This window comes from Palaemon carinicauda, chromosome 34 (genome assembly GCF_036898095.1).
Source record: "Palaemon carinicauda isolate YSFRI2023 chromosome 34, ASM3689809v2, whole genome shotgun sequence".
Taxonomy (NCBI): domain Eukaryota; kingdom Metazoa; phylum Arthropoda; class Malacostraca; order Decapoda; family Palaemonidae; genus Palaemon; species Palaemon carinicauda.
The window spans coordinates 17665524-17680420 of record NC_090758.1 but is presented as its reverse complement, the minus strand read 5'-3'; the positions used below and the strand labels follow the sequence as shown (position 1 = coordinate 17680420).

At 42.7% G+C, this 14897-nt stretch overlaps 1 protein-coding gene across 1 annotated transcript; it reads left to right on the top strand.

Annotated features, from left to right (window-relative positions):
• Window positions 1-119: 119 nt before the first annotated feature.
• LOC137626735 (general transcription factor II-I repeat domain-containing protein 2-like) lies at window positions 120-2853 on the top strand. The gene is made up of 3 exons (XM_068357742.1): window positions 120-1004; window positions 1146-1483; window positions 2820-2853. Exons 1-3 carry the CDS (start codon window positions 120-122, stop codon window positions 2851-2853), a joined length of 1257 nt encoding a protein of 418 aa, XP_068213843.1.
• Window positions 2854-14897: the final 12044 nt, after the last annotated feature.

Sequence of the window (14897 nt, the reverse complement as noted above, 5' to 3'; positions counted from 1 at the left end):
GGAATACAATTTGAAACTGCACTTTCAAACCAAGCACACCAACTCTGGAAGCAATTTATCAAAGCAAGAACTGCAAAAGAAGGCAACTGATCTGATGAAAAGTTTGAAGAAACAACAAAATGTTTGAAAAAACTTCATCTTTACAAAGGAATGCAATAAAGGCAAGTTTTGTATTGGCAAATAAAATTGCAAAACAAAATAAGTCGTTTGCAGAAGCAGAATTTATTAAAGATTGCATGGTTGATGCTGTCAGTGTTGTGTGTCCTGAAGTCATATCTAAAGTGGAAGCCATATCTCTGTCACGAAGAACTATTGTTCGTCGCATAGATGCAATTGCAATGAATATTCAAGATCAGGTGTTAACAGCCAGTGTTAGTTTTCAGTGGTTTTCTATTGCTTTAGATGAGAGTAATGACATTCAGAATACTGCCCAGGTACTCATTTATATCAGAGGAATTGACAAAAACTTCGAAATTACAGAGGAATTGTTATCTATGGAGTCTCTCAAAGACACTGTTACTGGAAAAGATTTATACAATAGTGTCATTAACAGTCTAATCAGGTCTAGATTAAGCCTGGATAAATTGGCATGTATTACAACTGATGGTGCTCCTTCACTCATAGGTAAACACTGTGGCCTTGTGACCTTGATGAATGATAAAATCAAAGAAGATTTTCCATCGCACAGTGTGTTGTCTTTTCACTGCATCATACATCAAGAAAGCCTCTGTAGATCATCTTTTAAACTCAAACACGTTATGGATCCAGTGGTGCGTGCAGTGAACTTAATAAGAGCACGGGGACTGAATCACAGGCAATTCCGAAGCTTCTTGGAAGACATCGAGTCTAATTTTACTGATGTGCTGTACCACACAAATATCCGATGGTTAAGTATGGGGAAAGTATTGAAGAGGATGTGGGACGTTAAAGAAGAGGTTGTCTTGTTTTTTAATATGAAAGACATTTCTTGTGACTTTTCAAGGGAAATGGAGTGTGACGAATGGGTTTGTGATTTTGCATTTGCTGTGGACATTATGCAAAAGCTGAATGAGTTAAACACAAAACTACAAGGCAAAGGTTTATTTGCACATGAATTGTATGTGGAAGTGAAAGCATTTCAATTGAAACTTCAACTTTTTTCCAAGCAGCTTAAAGAGCAAAACTTTGTTCATTTTCCTCTGTTGAAAACACGAACTGTTACACAAGCACTATCAGACAAATACAGTTACCAGTTGACGGCTATAAGAGATGAATTTATCAGAAGATTTGCCGATTTCAAGGCAATTGAAGGGCAGTTTGATTTGCTCAGCTCACCTTTTGCCTGTGACGTTGAAACAGCTGCTGAAGAACTGCAGGTAGAACTGATTGATTTGCAAGCCGACAACTCTTTAAAGAGGCTCTTTGAAAATAAACTACTGGTTGAGTTTTATGCATCTCTGCACTCAGAAAAGTTTATAAATCTGAAAAACTTTGCAAGAAAGATGTTTGTGATATTTGCATCAACTTACATATGTGAGCAGACTTTTTCTATATTGAAAGTTAACAAGTCAAAGAACAGGTCACTTCTCACAGACTCGAATCTTCAGTCAGTGTTAAGAATCAGTACAAGCAACTTGACACCTAATTTCAACAAACTGGTAAATGATTGCAGTCAATTGCATCATTCTCACTGAGTCATTTTGATACTTCTGTTGCTCAGTTGCTGAGCTACTTTGCTTGTCTAATAAATGTTTATGTTTCATGTGAAGTTACTGCTTTAAAATATCAATACAAATATTTCTTGTCTTTAAATTGAGTTACTTTGTTTTCAAGCAAATATGCTTCATGTGAAGTTTTTCCCTAAATATATAAAATATGTCTTTTTGGTTTTAATTTATATGTTTACCTTGAACTTCTACTCCAAATTATTGATTAATAAAAATATATTATTTTTCTATTTCTCAAACAGAGTTACTTTGCTTTTTTTTTTTTAAATAAATTGTTTTTCTAAATAAATGCGTTTCATGGGAATCCTCTAGTCTACAGTACTTTAAAATGCTAATAAATTAAAAATCATTGCATTTTCAGTTTGAAAACAATATATTTTGGCTATTGTAGATATCAATTATACTGGAAAATATACTATGCGGCCCAGTAAAATTTTATTTTTTTTTAATGTGGCCCTTACACTGAAAAGTTTGCCCACCCCTGTATGATGAAGTATAATTGTAAATTTCGACATTAAAAAGAATCCAAAATGACCTTGATTTCGTAAATATGGTAGTGTTTTAAGAAGTATCTATGACCCGCTAACCACCATCTCTGTGGTGAAGAACACTCTCTGAATCAGAAAACACATATTACCAATATCATGAGCGTAGTGAGTAATTATTGAAGAACTAATACTCATCGTTAAATAGATTCTTAATGTGCAGCGTTGGTAGAAATTGACTATAGTATGTTTAATTCTACTAGGAATTAAGTCTAGCAATAAAATAATTCAACATTATACCATTCTCATTAGACCATCTATTTGAGCAAATTTTAATACAGTATATATGGACAGCTTTTAGATCTAGCAGTGTATCCCAAAATATATTCCCGATAAAATTTTTTACTTAAGTAATCATGAAGGGAGACAAGATGATAAATTCCCAAACGCTACGTCGTTGCAGCAGGTCTTATAACATTACCTGCTGCCACCGTAAAATGACGAACTTCATCCAATTGCTTCATATAATGCTTGAAGAACACCCTGGTGGACTTCCAACCTGTATAAGCTTTTAAAGTTTTGAATGACATATACTGAAAGGAGTTCAGAGATGATTCCATTTTTCTAGGGCCATGACCCAGCAGCATGCTAGCGGTGTCTGATCTTACAAGGAAATAATCCAATATTGCTCTCAGTTGCTTCAAAGACAACTCTGAACCGATCGTCTCACCTCCAAAGAATTGGCCAGTTTTAACCTTTTTCGTCCTGTCCAGATATGTCTTTAAACACTGTACTGGACACGGGGTAAGATCACTTCCGATGGGAAATATTTTTCATGGTCCCCAATGTTTAGATGGTAGCCTATCTTAGCCAAAAGGGTAGGATCAGGGTATAAATTAACTTCACCATTGTCTGTAAATTCTATGTGACCCTATCTAGTGAGAGCCATAATTCCATTAATCAGAGCATTAGAAGCCATAGCGAATAGAAAAATCACTCTTCAAGATAAGATTCGGAAAGACATTGTTTAATCATCAATTTTCAAAGCTAGTTATAAAACACTATCCAATACCCGGGTGACTGGCCTCGGCAGGACTGCTGGTCTCAACCTGGCACAAACTTTCGGAATCATGACAAAGAGGACAGAGTTGAAATCTATGTCAAAAGCCTATGAAATAGATCCAGGTAGGGCCGACTTGCATGATGCAATCGTGGAGGATGTTAATTCTGTCGCATGTAAGTCGATCAGAAAGCCTAAACAAAAATCCATAGATTTAGAAGAACGATTTTTATCTTCTACATATCGAACCCAATTCTTCCACAAAGTTTCATACCGATTCAAAGTAGCGGAAGTTCCATAATTTTCCACAAATGCCAATTTGTCCTGTTTAATTTGAAATCTTAATGCAAAAAATCATGAGATGAAGGACATTCAGTTATTAAGATGAAGCGAAGACAGTTTTCCTCTGTACTTCTTAAGACAGGTCCGGGCTGGGTAGAGGTACCAGTCTAATACCTTCAAGAGAAGATTGAAGGGTAGGAATACGTTAATCTTCTCCCAATGATTCGAACTCAGGAAAAACGCAACCATGCCTATCACCTTTAGATCTGCTTATGGTGCCTCATAATTGCTAAGTGACTTGTTGAGACTCGTTGCAAACAGGTCCACTTGAAGACCTGGGATTACGTCCTGCATGAAAGGGAATGATTCATATAGAGACCCTTCTGTCTTTAGTGGATGTGTTCGAGATAGAGAGTCTGCCATCTCATTCCAGATTCCATGAGGTGAGTTGCAGACAGAGATCACCTTCTCCTCTATGCCAATGGAAAAATGGCAATCAGTACATGGTTTAATTGGGGAGATCTTGACCCTGGCCTGTCGATGGAATGAACCATTACTCTGCTGTCTAATACAAGATGGAGTGAATGTTGTTTTGTAAATATAGACTTTGCAGGGATAAGAAGACTGTCATGATCTCCAGAATATTGAAGTGGAATTGCCTGAAACTCTGGGACCAACGACCTTGAACTTTCTTGAGAGGAGCATGACCCCCCAACCGTCCAGTGAGGCGTCCGTAGGTAGAAACACTTTAGGAGGAGGAAAGTGCAACGGAACCATCTTAAAATACTCCTGGCATGTGACCACTGACAGAGTTGCCGTCGAACCAACCCCGGGGTCGTCTTCTTATGATCGTGGGAGCTGTGGAAGCTCCCTTCTTCTAAACCCTGCTTGCATCTTTGAGTCTGAGGAGAGGGTTTGTTATAGAAACATACTGAAATGCGCCCGGAACCTTTTCCTGACAACTTCTGGTGATCTTTGTCAAGTAGATGTAAGACCGAACTGACCAGAGTATTTCCTTCCTCTGGGCAGCAGAAATAGAGAGGGCATGAGTCGTTAGATTTCAACGAATCCCTAACAATGGGAAATTCGAGTTCAGTCTTGACTTCTGGAAGTTTATTTGGAATCAGAGATATTGGAGGAATCTTGCCATGTGATATGTTGCTTTCGTGCATTCCCTTACCGAGAGAGCTTGAATGGCATATCTCTGAATATATCAGCCTTTCTAGCCTGTAATTAAGGTAGAGGGAGAAGATTCGATCTATCGGAAGATGCCAATAAGCGTCTGTAAGATCTATAGAGACGATGTAAACCCCCTGAGGTAGTAAGGTCCTAATCTGCAAAATAGTAGGCCTCCAGAACTTTACGCAAAGAACTAATAGAATTAGATGGGACAAGTCGAAAATAGTTCAAGAAATTATCGAAACTTTCTTTTCCACGCAGAATAGACGACCTCGAAACTTCATAGATTTCGTGCAATGGATAACTCTCTTCCCAAAAGGTCCTGCACATATTGTACCAGATGTGGTGTTAATTTCTGGAAAAATCTCTTTATCCATGGGGTTTGTCTCTTCCATTTGCAGCCTAAACTGCTGGAATTCATGCTTTGTGGCCAAGGACTGAACAGCCATCTGTCCTTGAACCATAACAGCCTTCCCCCTACTGGGATATCCTCATTACTAGGTCGTGGATTTTTGCCCTTAGTTCCTGTTGCTTTGGAGACCCCGACTCCCTGGCCTACAACCTTCGACGGACCGACCTCTACCCCCTCTTACAGTTTTAGGGGGGCGAGAGGACGAGGTCCCTTGTTCAAATCCTGGATTGAATGTTGGGGACCGTGAAGTCACTGGGTGAGGAACAGAAATGATCCTGCACTACCTGAAGCAGAGATGAAGGTTAAGGGTCAACCTCAGGAATAATTTCACTTTTTTGAGATCTTCCCCATCTCTGGAAAAGACTCTCATGTTCTTCTGCTGCTTTATCCAAGATCCCCTTACTAAATTCTGTGGAAAAAGATCTTCGCCCAAATATTGGCGTCAATAAGACGTTTCGGTTCAAGATGAATGATCGCGGAAGCTAAGACCTGCTTCCTGCAGACTCTACGAGCCTGAAAAAAGTTAAAAAGATCCTTCATAAATGTAGCCATGTGTATCTTGGCCAAAAGCAAGAAGACAGGGGCATCAACAGATTACTAATCATCATTTCTACAAACCATTCAAGAGACATCGAAGCGGATAGTCTCTCCCTAGCCTCCAATTTTGCCTTAACTAGGTGTGCCGGATATCTCGGTAGTATTTCATTAACTGCCGGCTGGCTATATCCTTATCTAATTTCCCCTTCAAAAAAAGCAAACTGAATATTCAACCAGTGTTCAATGTCAAGGGGAAGAACGAGTGACCCAGGTTTCCCTTCTTCCAAGACTGGAAGAAACTTACACTCCTTGAAGGCCTTGTCCCCAGCCAAAAAGGCTTTCGAAGCAAAGGGAAAAACCATTGTGTCGGGTGCTATAAGAGTGTCCAACCTTTCAGTAAAAGCACCTAATTGTGATAGAGCAGCCAACGTAGTGACGGCAGTTGAAACAACGGAACGCACTGAATCTGTAATGGAAGTCACACTAACCTCGTCCAATTCTGACAGGTAAGAATCATCCACATGGAATGAACCCCCTCCAATATCCATCCCAAATAATATAAGTCCTTACCGTATTGCAGTCCTGAGGGCCCCAATAGGAGATTGGACTCTACATTCTCCCGCATTGAACATGTATCCTGCAGGTATCATGACCACAGGGATACTTTAGGTCCTGGCACAGAACGGAAATCAACAATGTATCTTCGAAGATTCCACCTGCAAAGAGGAAAAAACAGCCATGAGTAATTTTGTCTCTTTAGATCACCACACTAAAAGGAATGGTTAGTAAAGAGAAAAAGGGGCCACAATATTCAGACTCCACGTCAAGGCTCAAAAAACTGAAAGTTTCATCTACATGGAACTGAATGGTAGAAATGGGTTTAGGTGAAGCGTACCCCAAAACCGAGACCGGGACCTCATTCGGAAAAGAGTATCATTCCAAGCTACAGAAGGAAGATAAGGAGCCTTTGGCTCAGCATTCTTTTGTGGAAGAACCCTCTCCAATATCCATCCAAAATAATGTAAGTCCATACCATATTGCAGTCCTGAGGGCCCCAAAAGGAGATTGGACTCTTTATTCTCCCGCATTGAACATTTATCCTGCAGGTATCATGCCTACAGGGATAATTTAGATCCTGGCACAGATCGGAACTCAACAATGTATCTACGAAGATTCCGCCTGTAAAGAGGAAAAAACAGCCATGAGTAATTTTGTCTCTTTAGATCACCACACTAAAAGGAATGGTTAGTAAAGAGAAAAAGAGGCCACATTATTCAGACTCCTATAATGGCATTAGATTATAAGTAAAGCCAATAGATATTGTCCCCTTTTATCATTTGAATATCGTTCAGATAAAAGAGGTAACAAGAATGCTCCTCAAAACCAAAATCCTACTCTCTCTGCAGAGAAAGGGCTAATAGGAAGGTAACGAAGTCACCTACCTTACAAATATATCGATGCATCGATAATTGGAGCAATCAAAGATAAAAAGAAGGCTAAACTTTACACCAAAATCTGACAAAGGGGATCGTAATAGAATCCCACTTGTAAGATGCACAATCCAATCCACGTCCTCAAAGGATCTGAATAAAGTGATGGGAATAATTAACTAAATATAATAGTTAAATCTAAAGTCTAGTTAAAGAAAATCTTTTGCAAAAGAGAACTCCAAAACTGACTAGTATAAAGCTACCTCACAAGTTGTTGAAGTAAGGTCTTTATGCCAATTTGAGGTTTGTACTCACCAACCGATATTTCTATAAAAAAGACAGTCACTAATAATAAAAACATCTCCCTTCATAACATAATATCCATTCTTTATGCATTTTTGAGGTTTATACTCATCAACAGATATCCATAAAAAGGCAGTCACTAATAATAGAAACATCTGCCTCCATAACATAATATCCTTTCTTTATGCCAATTTGAGGTTTATACTCACCAACAGATATATCCATAAAAAGGCAGTCAATAATAATAAAAACATCTGCTCTCATAACATAATATCCATTCTTTATGCCAATTAGAGGTTTATACTCATCAAAAGATATATATATAAAAAGAGAGTCAATAATAATAAAAACTGCTGCCTTCATAACATAATATTCTTGCCATTAATAACTGCACAGATAGGTAACTACATCACCGCCTCCCAAGGCTCTTCCTGAATCAGGGGCACATAAACTATAATTCAATACTGGGCGAGAACTGCCGCTAGTAACGACAGTGTCGGTAACGACGGTAGCAAACAAAATGATCGTATGTAACAAACATCATGTAGTAAAAAAGAGTGTGGCAGTATAGGCCACATAGATAATATAGCAACGTATCGTTATATGATGGCCCAGAAAAGGAATGCCGTCGGAGACGACGAAGCCATGAGTACCAACATTGCCGACAGTCTGACAGCTCTCTTTATAAAGGAGAATGCTGTCGGGTTAATAGACCAGAAACCCCGAAGAGCTAGGTCTTCACACAATATATATAAGTTTGATATCAGTAACGGGGATCAACAAAATAGTTATTCTCTCAAAATATAAAAAGGGTTAGAATACGGCATCATACAACTGTCAGCGCACTGGCAGGAAAAAGTGTACTCGCCCTAAACCAACTAGAGAGAGTGCATAGCACAATGGCCCGACGGACATGCCACCAGATACCAAAAGATAAAAGAAGAATCCTAGAAACCAGAGAAAAGGCATTAGCCAGTCAGCAAACCAACTGAACAATAAAAATTAGCTCGCTCTTCACAAAGGGGATTTATAAACCTATGCCTCCTTTGCTCTGAGAAACCCTAACGATGTGGCACGATGGCCAGCCTAACTGCCAACATTAGGCTAGAATAACCGAAACTGATACAAACTAGCAAATAATACTACTATTTTTAGTTTATAAGCTATTTTTTTTATTTGGTGGGAGTCTTACTTTGGCGAGGATTCAGCTTGTGGTTGTTGTTGGAGTTGCAAGGAGCAACATACGCAGAGATAAAGACAGTGTTGTGTGATGGTCATCGTATCTATTCCTATCTTATAACCTCACCCTATTCCATACTAACATTATCCTTCCCTACCCAGTGCTGTGTCTCAATGTTTCTAGATTACTACTATAAGATAAAGGTAAGCAGTGAAAAATTATCCTATGTATCTGGTCTGGACCATATGTTGGTTAGTAAGTGGTTGGCCTATGCCATGCATTAGGAGTAGAGTTCTAATTTTCCAATATTCGGTTGTTGTTGTTTTATTAGCAGCAGTCTAGTTTTCCTAACCTATGCAGGATCTTATATAACCTAGCCTTGTTAATTATTAATCTCAAAGGTCAAGACCACCACAATTGGCAACGATTGGCTAATGATATTTTTGGGCTCAAGCCATGTTGTCCTGATGGAAGTTCCTAAAGGGTAGCTTCCTTGGGTATATATAACTACGGCGATATTCCCAGAGAATTTACCTTAAGGTACCCAGAATTCTAACTCCTGGAGCGAATATCCCTAATAAAAGAACCAGGGATATCGCGAAATATCAGAGGACGTATTCTTGACACGCCACATAGCAATCTGCACCCCGAACAGAGTTAACACTTCGAAGGGGTCAATTGGCAAGAAAACGAAAACGAGAAAGAAAGGAGAGCCGCTCGCAAGGTATCTCTCCTCTCCCGTTTCGTAAGCGTGCATTGCGCCGCTCACGGCGCCATCTGTATTCCGTTTTGCGTAGCTCAACAACTCGATGTTTTTCCCTGTGTTATCTCGCAATTCTTGGATTATTTCAACGTTATAATGCTTTCTCCAACTTCTTCTGCTTCTGATAAGTTGAGTATTATTTCTTTTATGTATAAATGTAAGCTCTTGGTAATTTTAAAAGTGATTCGATAGTGATATCGTTGTTACAAGAGCTGTTGCCTACCGGAGGCGTCCTGGACGCTGTCGCTCACTATGTATGAGTTATTTAGTTAGCCAGAGCGACGTTCACAGTTGTTTTGCTTTAATAATTTTAGCTATTCAGCGTTACATAGGTTTTCTTTATATGATGCTTTTAGTATTTCCGTTTTGGTGAAGGATTTGCCGATTCTGGCCTACGCTAGACCTTGTAGCCTAGTCGTTTGGCCCTAGTACTTTCCTGCATGATATTCAGATTTCCGAGTGTTTTAAAATTTTATTGAAGCTTTAGGCAGTTTTATACATTTAAGATTATGTTGATTTTCTTCCAAGATAGTATACGAGTGAGTTTCGGTGATTTAGGTAATCGATTCTCTTTGCGTATAGGCTAGTTGTCTATGGGGCCTTAGTATACTTTCTCACACTCCCCGGTTGCTCTCTTCTCTTCGGAGAAGGTGTGCAATCCCTTTCCCTCTGTTTAAGCCTTGGGCTTAACCCTCATGGTTTATCTGAATTGACTTTAGATACAACTATATTAGGGTGTTTCTGTTCTTTCCTGTTTCCAGTGAGTCTGGCTTCAGGAAGGGGGCAGGACATCAGAGTTCTTAGTCTGAGTCTGTTTCTGTTTAGCTTGTGGTTGAGATTCCCTTGCTAGGCTGACAGCAGAAGGTTTCTGTACGAGATGATTCCTTCTTTTTGTGATCTAGCAGACTAGTCCAGTGCTGTTGTTCTCAGTGTGGAGGATGAGATCCTTTTTTCTGTGAATAGCAACGCCTTCCTTGTTTTGGTTCCGAGGGAGTTGGCAAGTATTGCTGGCCTCCCTCCTCGGATCTCCCCTAGGCTAAGATGAGTTTTCTTGGCTGCGGGTGATTCATTACTAGAGCAAGGTTGGCAGGACCCTCTTCTCCCTTTCCCCCTCTTTCCTTAGTGATAGCCAGGCCATTGCATTCATGTCCGTCATTCTACATCTGTACCTAGCATAGGTTAGGATGTGGGGTTGACTCAGTCCCTTGCCGGCCGGCAGTGCGGGCCGGCCGGCAAGGGTCTTCTGCTTTGAGTGCTGCCCGGACCTCCCTTGGTCTCTCATCCTTGTTTGTCTGAAGAGCCAGAAGTCATTGGTCAGGAAGCCTGAAGTTATATTCTCCCCTTCCTTATGTGCACTCTTTCGGGTTGCCGGGTTATGAGGTAGTACAATCTCTTATCCCGGCATCCATTCTGTTTTTCTTCTAGTGTTGTACCCTAGCCCGGCTGCCGGCCTATGTAGCCGGCAGCCGAGCAGTCGGAGTTCTCTGGTTCTTTTGATGCCGGTCGGCATTGGTTGTATACCTTTGCCGGCCAGCTATATATCACACCATTGTCTGCCGGCCGCTACGATTAGTGGCCGGCAGCCGGGTGTGGTTGTTGTTTAGCTGCTGGCCGGCAATAGAAACACACCGAGGTTCTGCCGGCCGCTACGTTTGGCGGCCGGCAGCCGGGTGCTATCTTGTATAGTTGCCGGCGGCAGTCTGCCGACCGGCACACGCATTTGAACCAGCGTTCTTCCACCTTATAGTTTATAAGTAGTATACTTTGGAACTAGTTAAGGTGTGTGCCAGACGGCACATTACCTTCTATACTGTAGTCAGTATTTTTCAGTATAGTATATACTGTAGGGAGAAAACTATAGTATAGTATTTGTTACAACACTAAGTTTTTCCAACACTTTTGTGTTGTCTTGCACAGCCCTTTGGTGTAACCTTACAGATAAAGAAAGTGAGTTCTTTCTTGTCTACTATCCAGCATTTTAAAATCACTTTTTTGGGTGTGAGCTACACCTGTTTCCTCTGGAAATTATTTATTGGTTGCTCTAGAATAGATTAACCATACGATTTTATTATCTGGAAGGTTGCAGCAATTGACTGTGCGGGAAATACGAGTGTGTGTCTTTCCTTTCTAGTTTAGTTATGCTAAGCTATGTATATCCAGTGATACGTAGTCCACTTGATACTCATGGAATTTTCTCTTTACAGGAGGACCATCCGAAGTGTGGAAGCGTTTTCTGCAACGTTTTCTGCAAGAATTTCTGCAGACATGATTTGTGTAGGAGGCACGCAGCATGCGCAGTCTCCAAAGGTGATCTCCGGTATTGGGACCCGCAGGTATGTACCGTGTGCACAAACCTGATTACTGAGGCTTTTGATTCCCCTAAGACAGCGGAGTCAAAGGACGCAGCAAGGGAGAAGCTTCGTACCTGGGTAAGGGGCTTTCAGAAGAACACTTCTGGGCCCTATCTTCCAAGTGAGAAGATGAGGGCTTACCTTTTCCCCAGGGCATCAGCTGAAGCAGTGATTCCCCAGCCTCAAGTGGAGATACCAGTGGTTCAGATCCCCATGGATGCTGAAGTCGCGGACATCCAATTGGACGATACAATGTCGGAGGTGTCCGAGCATCTGGAAGATGACCTTCTGGCAGAAGACCAGGATGAAGAGCAGGCTCCAGATAATGAAGAGGAAGAGGTCGACGAGGTGTCGGCTACTCTGGTTCAGGCCCCTGAACCTATTCCCTCAACATCGTCCTCTCTCCCAGATGAGCTGGGAAAGACCCTTTCCTCCATCGTTGGAATGATCCAACAGATGCAGAGGGAAAATAATGAGAAGGCTGCTGCAATGAAGCTGGAGATGCGGAGACTTGCAGCATCACGTGGGCCCCAGAAGAAGCTTAGCGTGAAAGACCTTCCCTTGTGCTCAGATGCCAACCCTTGGAAGTATGCTGAGCACATGCCTATGACGACGGGAAAAATCGTCATTTCGGAGAAGTTGGGCCCAGTCCCCCTTGAGGAGGTGGAATTCTGGCCCAGCAAGGAGTCGTATCCGGACTGTTATGTCCGTCTAAGGTAAGGAACCAGCCTCAAAGGAAGAATCGGAGCCGAAGGAGGTCATAGTTTTGGACCACGCTAAGGCTCAAGCTTTACTGTCAAGCTCGATGAAAGAGAGGGGCTTCACAAACTCAAAGGTACCTGCTTTGAGTAAGAAGCACCCTTCCTTTGTGTCCTCTCCTTCTAGAGCCTTTCCCTTTATGCAGAAAGGGTTTACGGCTGTGCTGAAAGCAGTCGAGGTAGGTAAGCCATGCCCCTCCTTGGAGGAGTGTAAACCTCTGTCTTTGGCCCTACCCATGGACCACAAGGACTGGAAGGACGTCCATCTTACCTTCTCAGTCGGGAAGTTGGAGGCTGATATTGCCGGACGTCAGTTCGGTGAGAACCTCCCCAAGCTGTCTGACTTTCTTTTGCGAAGGGAGCTTGAGACGAAAGAAAGACTTGCTGCATCAATGTCTCATCAAACGACTCTAGAGACAATGGCAAGTGACCCCAAGGTCCATGAAATGTTCATGGTAGTGGCTAAGACACACCTAGTCACAGTGACGAAGGACCTTTATAGCTTCGTCAAAGCTAGGAGGGCTTCTAGGGAGTTCGTGTTCGCCTCGGCTGCGGTGAGGCACGAGCCAAGGAAGCTAATCTCCTCCAACATTTGGGGCAAAGACCTCTTCCCTAGTGAAGCGGTCAAGGAGGTTGTAGATAAGGCCGCCACGGAGAATAGAAACCTTCTCCAGAAGTGGGGCCTATCTCTCAAGAGAAATTCTTCCCCGGATGAGGGTCCCCAACCAAAGAGGAAAACTAAGAAGACCAGGCTACCCTCTCGGCCAGCCAAGCCATTCAGACAGCAGCAGCAACAGCAACTTCCTATGCCTACAGTGCCCCAGATGGTGGCACAAACCCCGACCACGTACCATTGGGTACCCCAAGCCGTGTCGACGCAGTCTCCAGCATTTAACCCAGCGTTCGAAGGGCAGTTAACTACCTTTCGAGCGAAGCCTAGAGGAGCAGCCAGAGGTTCGTTTAGACGCCCCTCAAGGGGGAGGGAATTCAGGGGTGGTCGCGGTCAAGGAGGCAAGGCCTCAGGGCAACAGCAGTCAAAGTGAGATGATACCGGTAGGAGGGAGACTTCAGAATTTTCGGGATCGGTGGACCTTCGAACCCTGGGCCCACAGCCTACTCAAGAATGGACTGGGTTGGAGCTGGTACAGCACTCCAGCCCCCGTGCCCTCGATTTTTCCAACACTCCACCCCCGTTCTGGAGGAGTACATTCAAGAACTGTTGGAGAAAAGAGTAATCCAAAGGGTAAAGTCCATCAAATTCCAAGGGAGGCTGTTTTGTGTTCCCAAGAAGGACTCAGAAAAACTCAGAGTCATCCTGGACTTGTCGCCACTCAACAAGTTCATAGTGAACTGCAAGTTCAATATGCTAACACTGCAACACAAGGACCTTACGGCCCAAGAGGGCATTTACCGTCTCCATAGATTTGTCAGACGCCTATTGGCACGTTCCAATCAATCGTCAACTCTCCCCCTACCTAGGGTTCAAGCTACATCGAAGTCTCTAAGCCTTCAGAGCCATGCCATTCGGGCTAAACATAGCCCCAAGGATCTTCACGAAGCTTGCGAGCGTAGCTCTCAAACAATTACGCCTAAAGGGAATCCAGGTGGTAGCCTACCTGGACGACTGGCTGGTGTGGGCAGCATCCAAAACAGAATGTTTGCAAGCTTCCCTACAGGTGATCCAGTTCCTAGAGTATCTAGGCTTTAGATCAACAGAAAAAAGTCTCGACTTTCTCCATCTCAAAAGTTCCAGTGGTTGGGAATCCACTGGGACCTAGTGTCACACCAACTCTCCATCCCGGCGAAGAAGAGGAAGGAGATAGCTGGTTCTGTCAAGAGACTTCTGGATTCCGAAAGGATATCAAGACGCGAACAGGAGAGAGTGCTGGGTTCTTTCCAGTTTGCTTCAGTAACAGACCCGGTGCTAAGAGCACAGCTAAAGGATGCAACCGGAGTTTGGAGAAGTTATGCATCAAACGCGCGAAGAGATCTGATAAGACCAGTTCCGCTTCGTCTACGTACGCTTCTCAGGCCTTGGTCCCAAGTCAGGCAACTAAAGAAGTCGGTACGTCTTCAGCCACCTCCCCCCTCGTTGACTATTCACACAGACGCCTCGAAGAAGGGGTGGGGAGGTCATTCTCATCGGAAGAAGGCCCAAGGGACTTGGTCCAATCTATTCAAGACATTTCACATAAACTTTCTGGAAGCTATGGCAGTACTCCTTACCTTGAAGAAAGTCTCCCCTCGTCGCTCGATCCACATAAGGTTGGTGCTGGACAGCGAGGTGATTGTGAGATGCTTGAATCGACAAGGATCGAGGTCACCACCACTCAACCAGGTGATGTTGGCCATCTTTCGACTGGCTGAAAAGAAGAAGTGGTACCTGTCGGCAGTTCACCTTCAAGGAGTCCGCAATGTGACAGCGGACGCTCTATCCAGGTTCACACTGAT

Coding starts and splice junctions, on each gene's coding strand:
- LOC137626735 (XM_068357742.1), top strand. CDS start 120: ATGTTTGAAAAAACTTCATCTTTACAAAGGAATGCAATAAAGGCAAGT. Junction 1,005..1,145: donor AAATGGAGTGTGACGAATGG/GTTTGTGATTTT, acceptor CTTTTTTCCAAG/CAGCTTAAAGAGCAAAACTT. Junction 1,484..2,819: donor AAAAACTTTGCAAGAAAGAT/GTTTGTGATATT, acceptor CCATTTTTCTAG/GGCCATGACCCAGCAGCATG.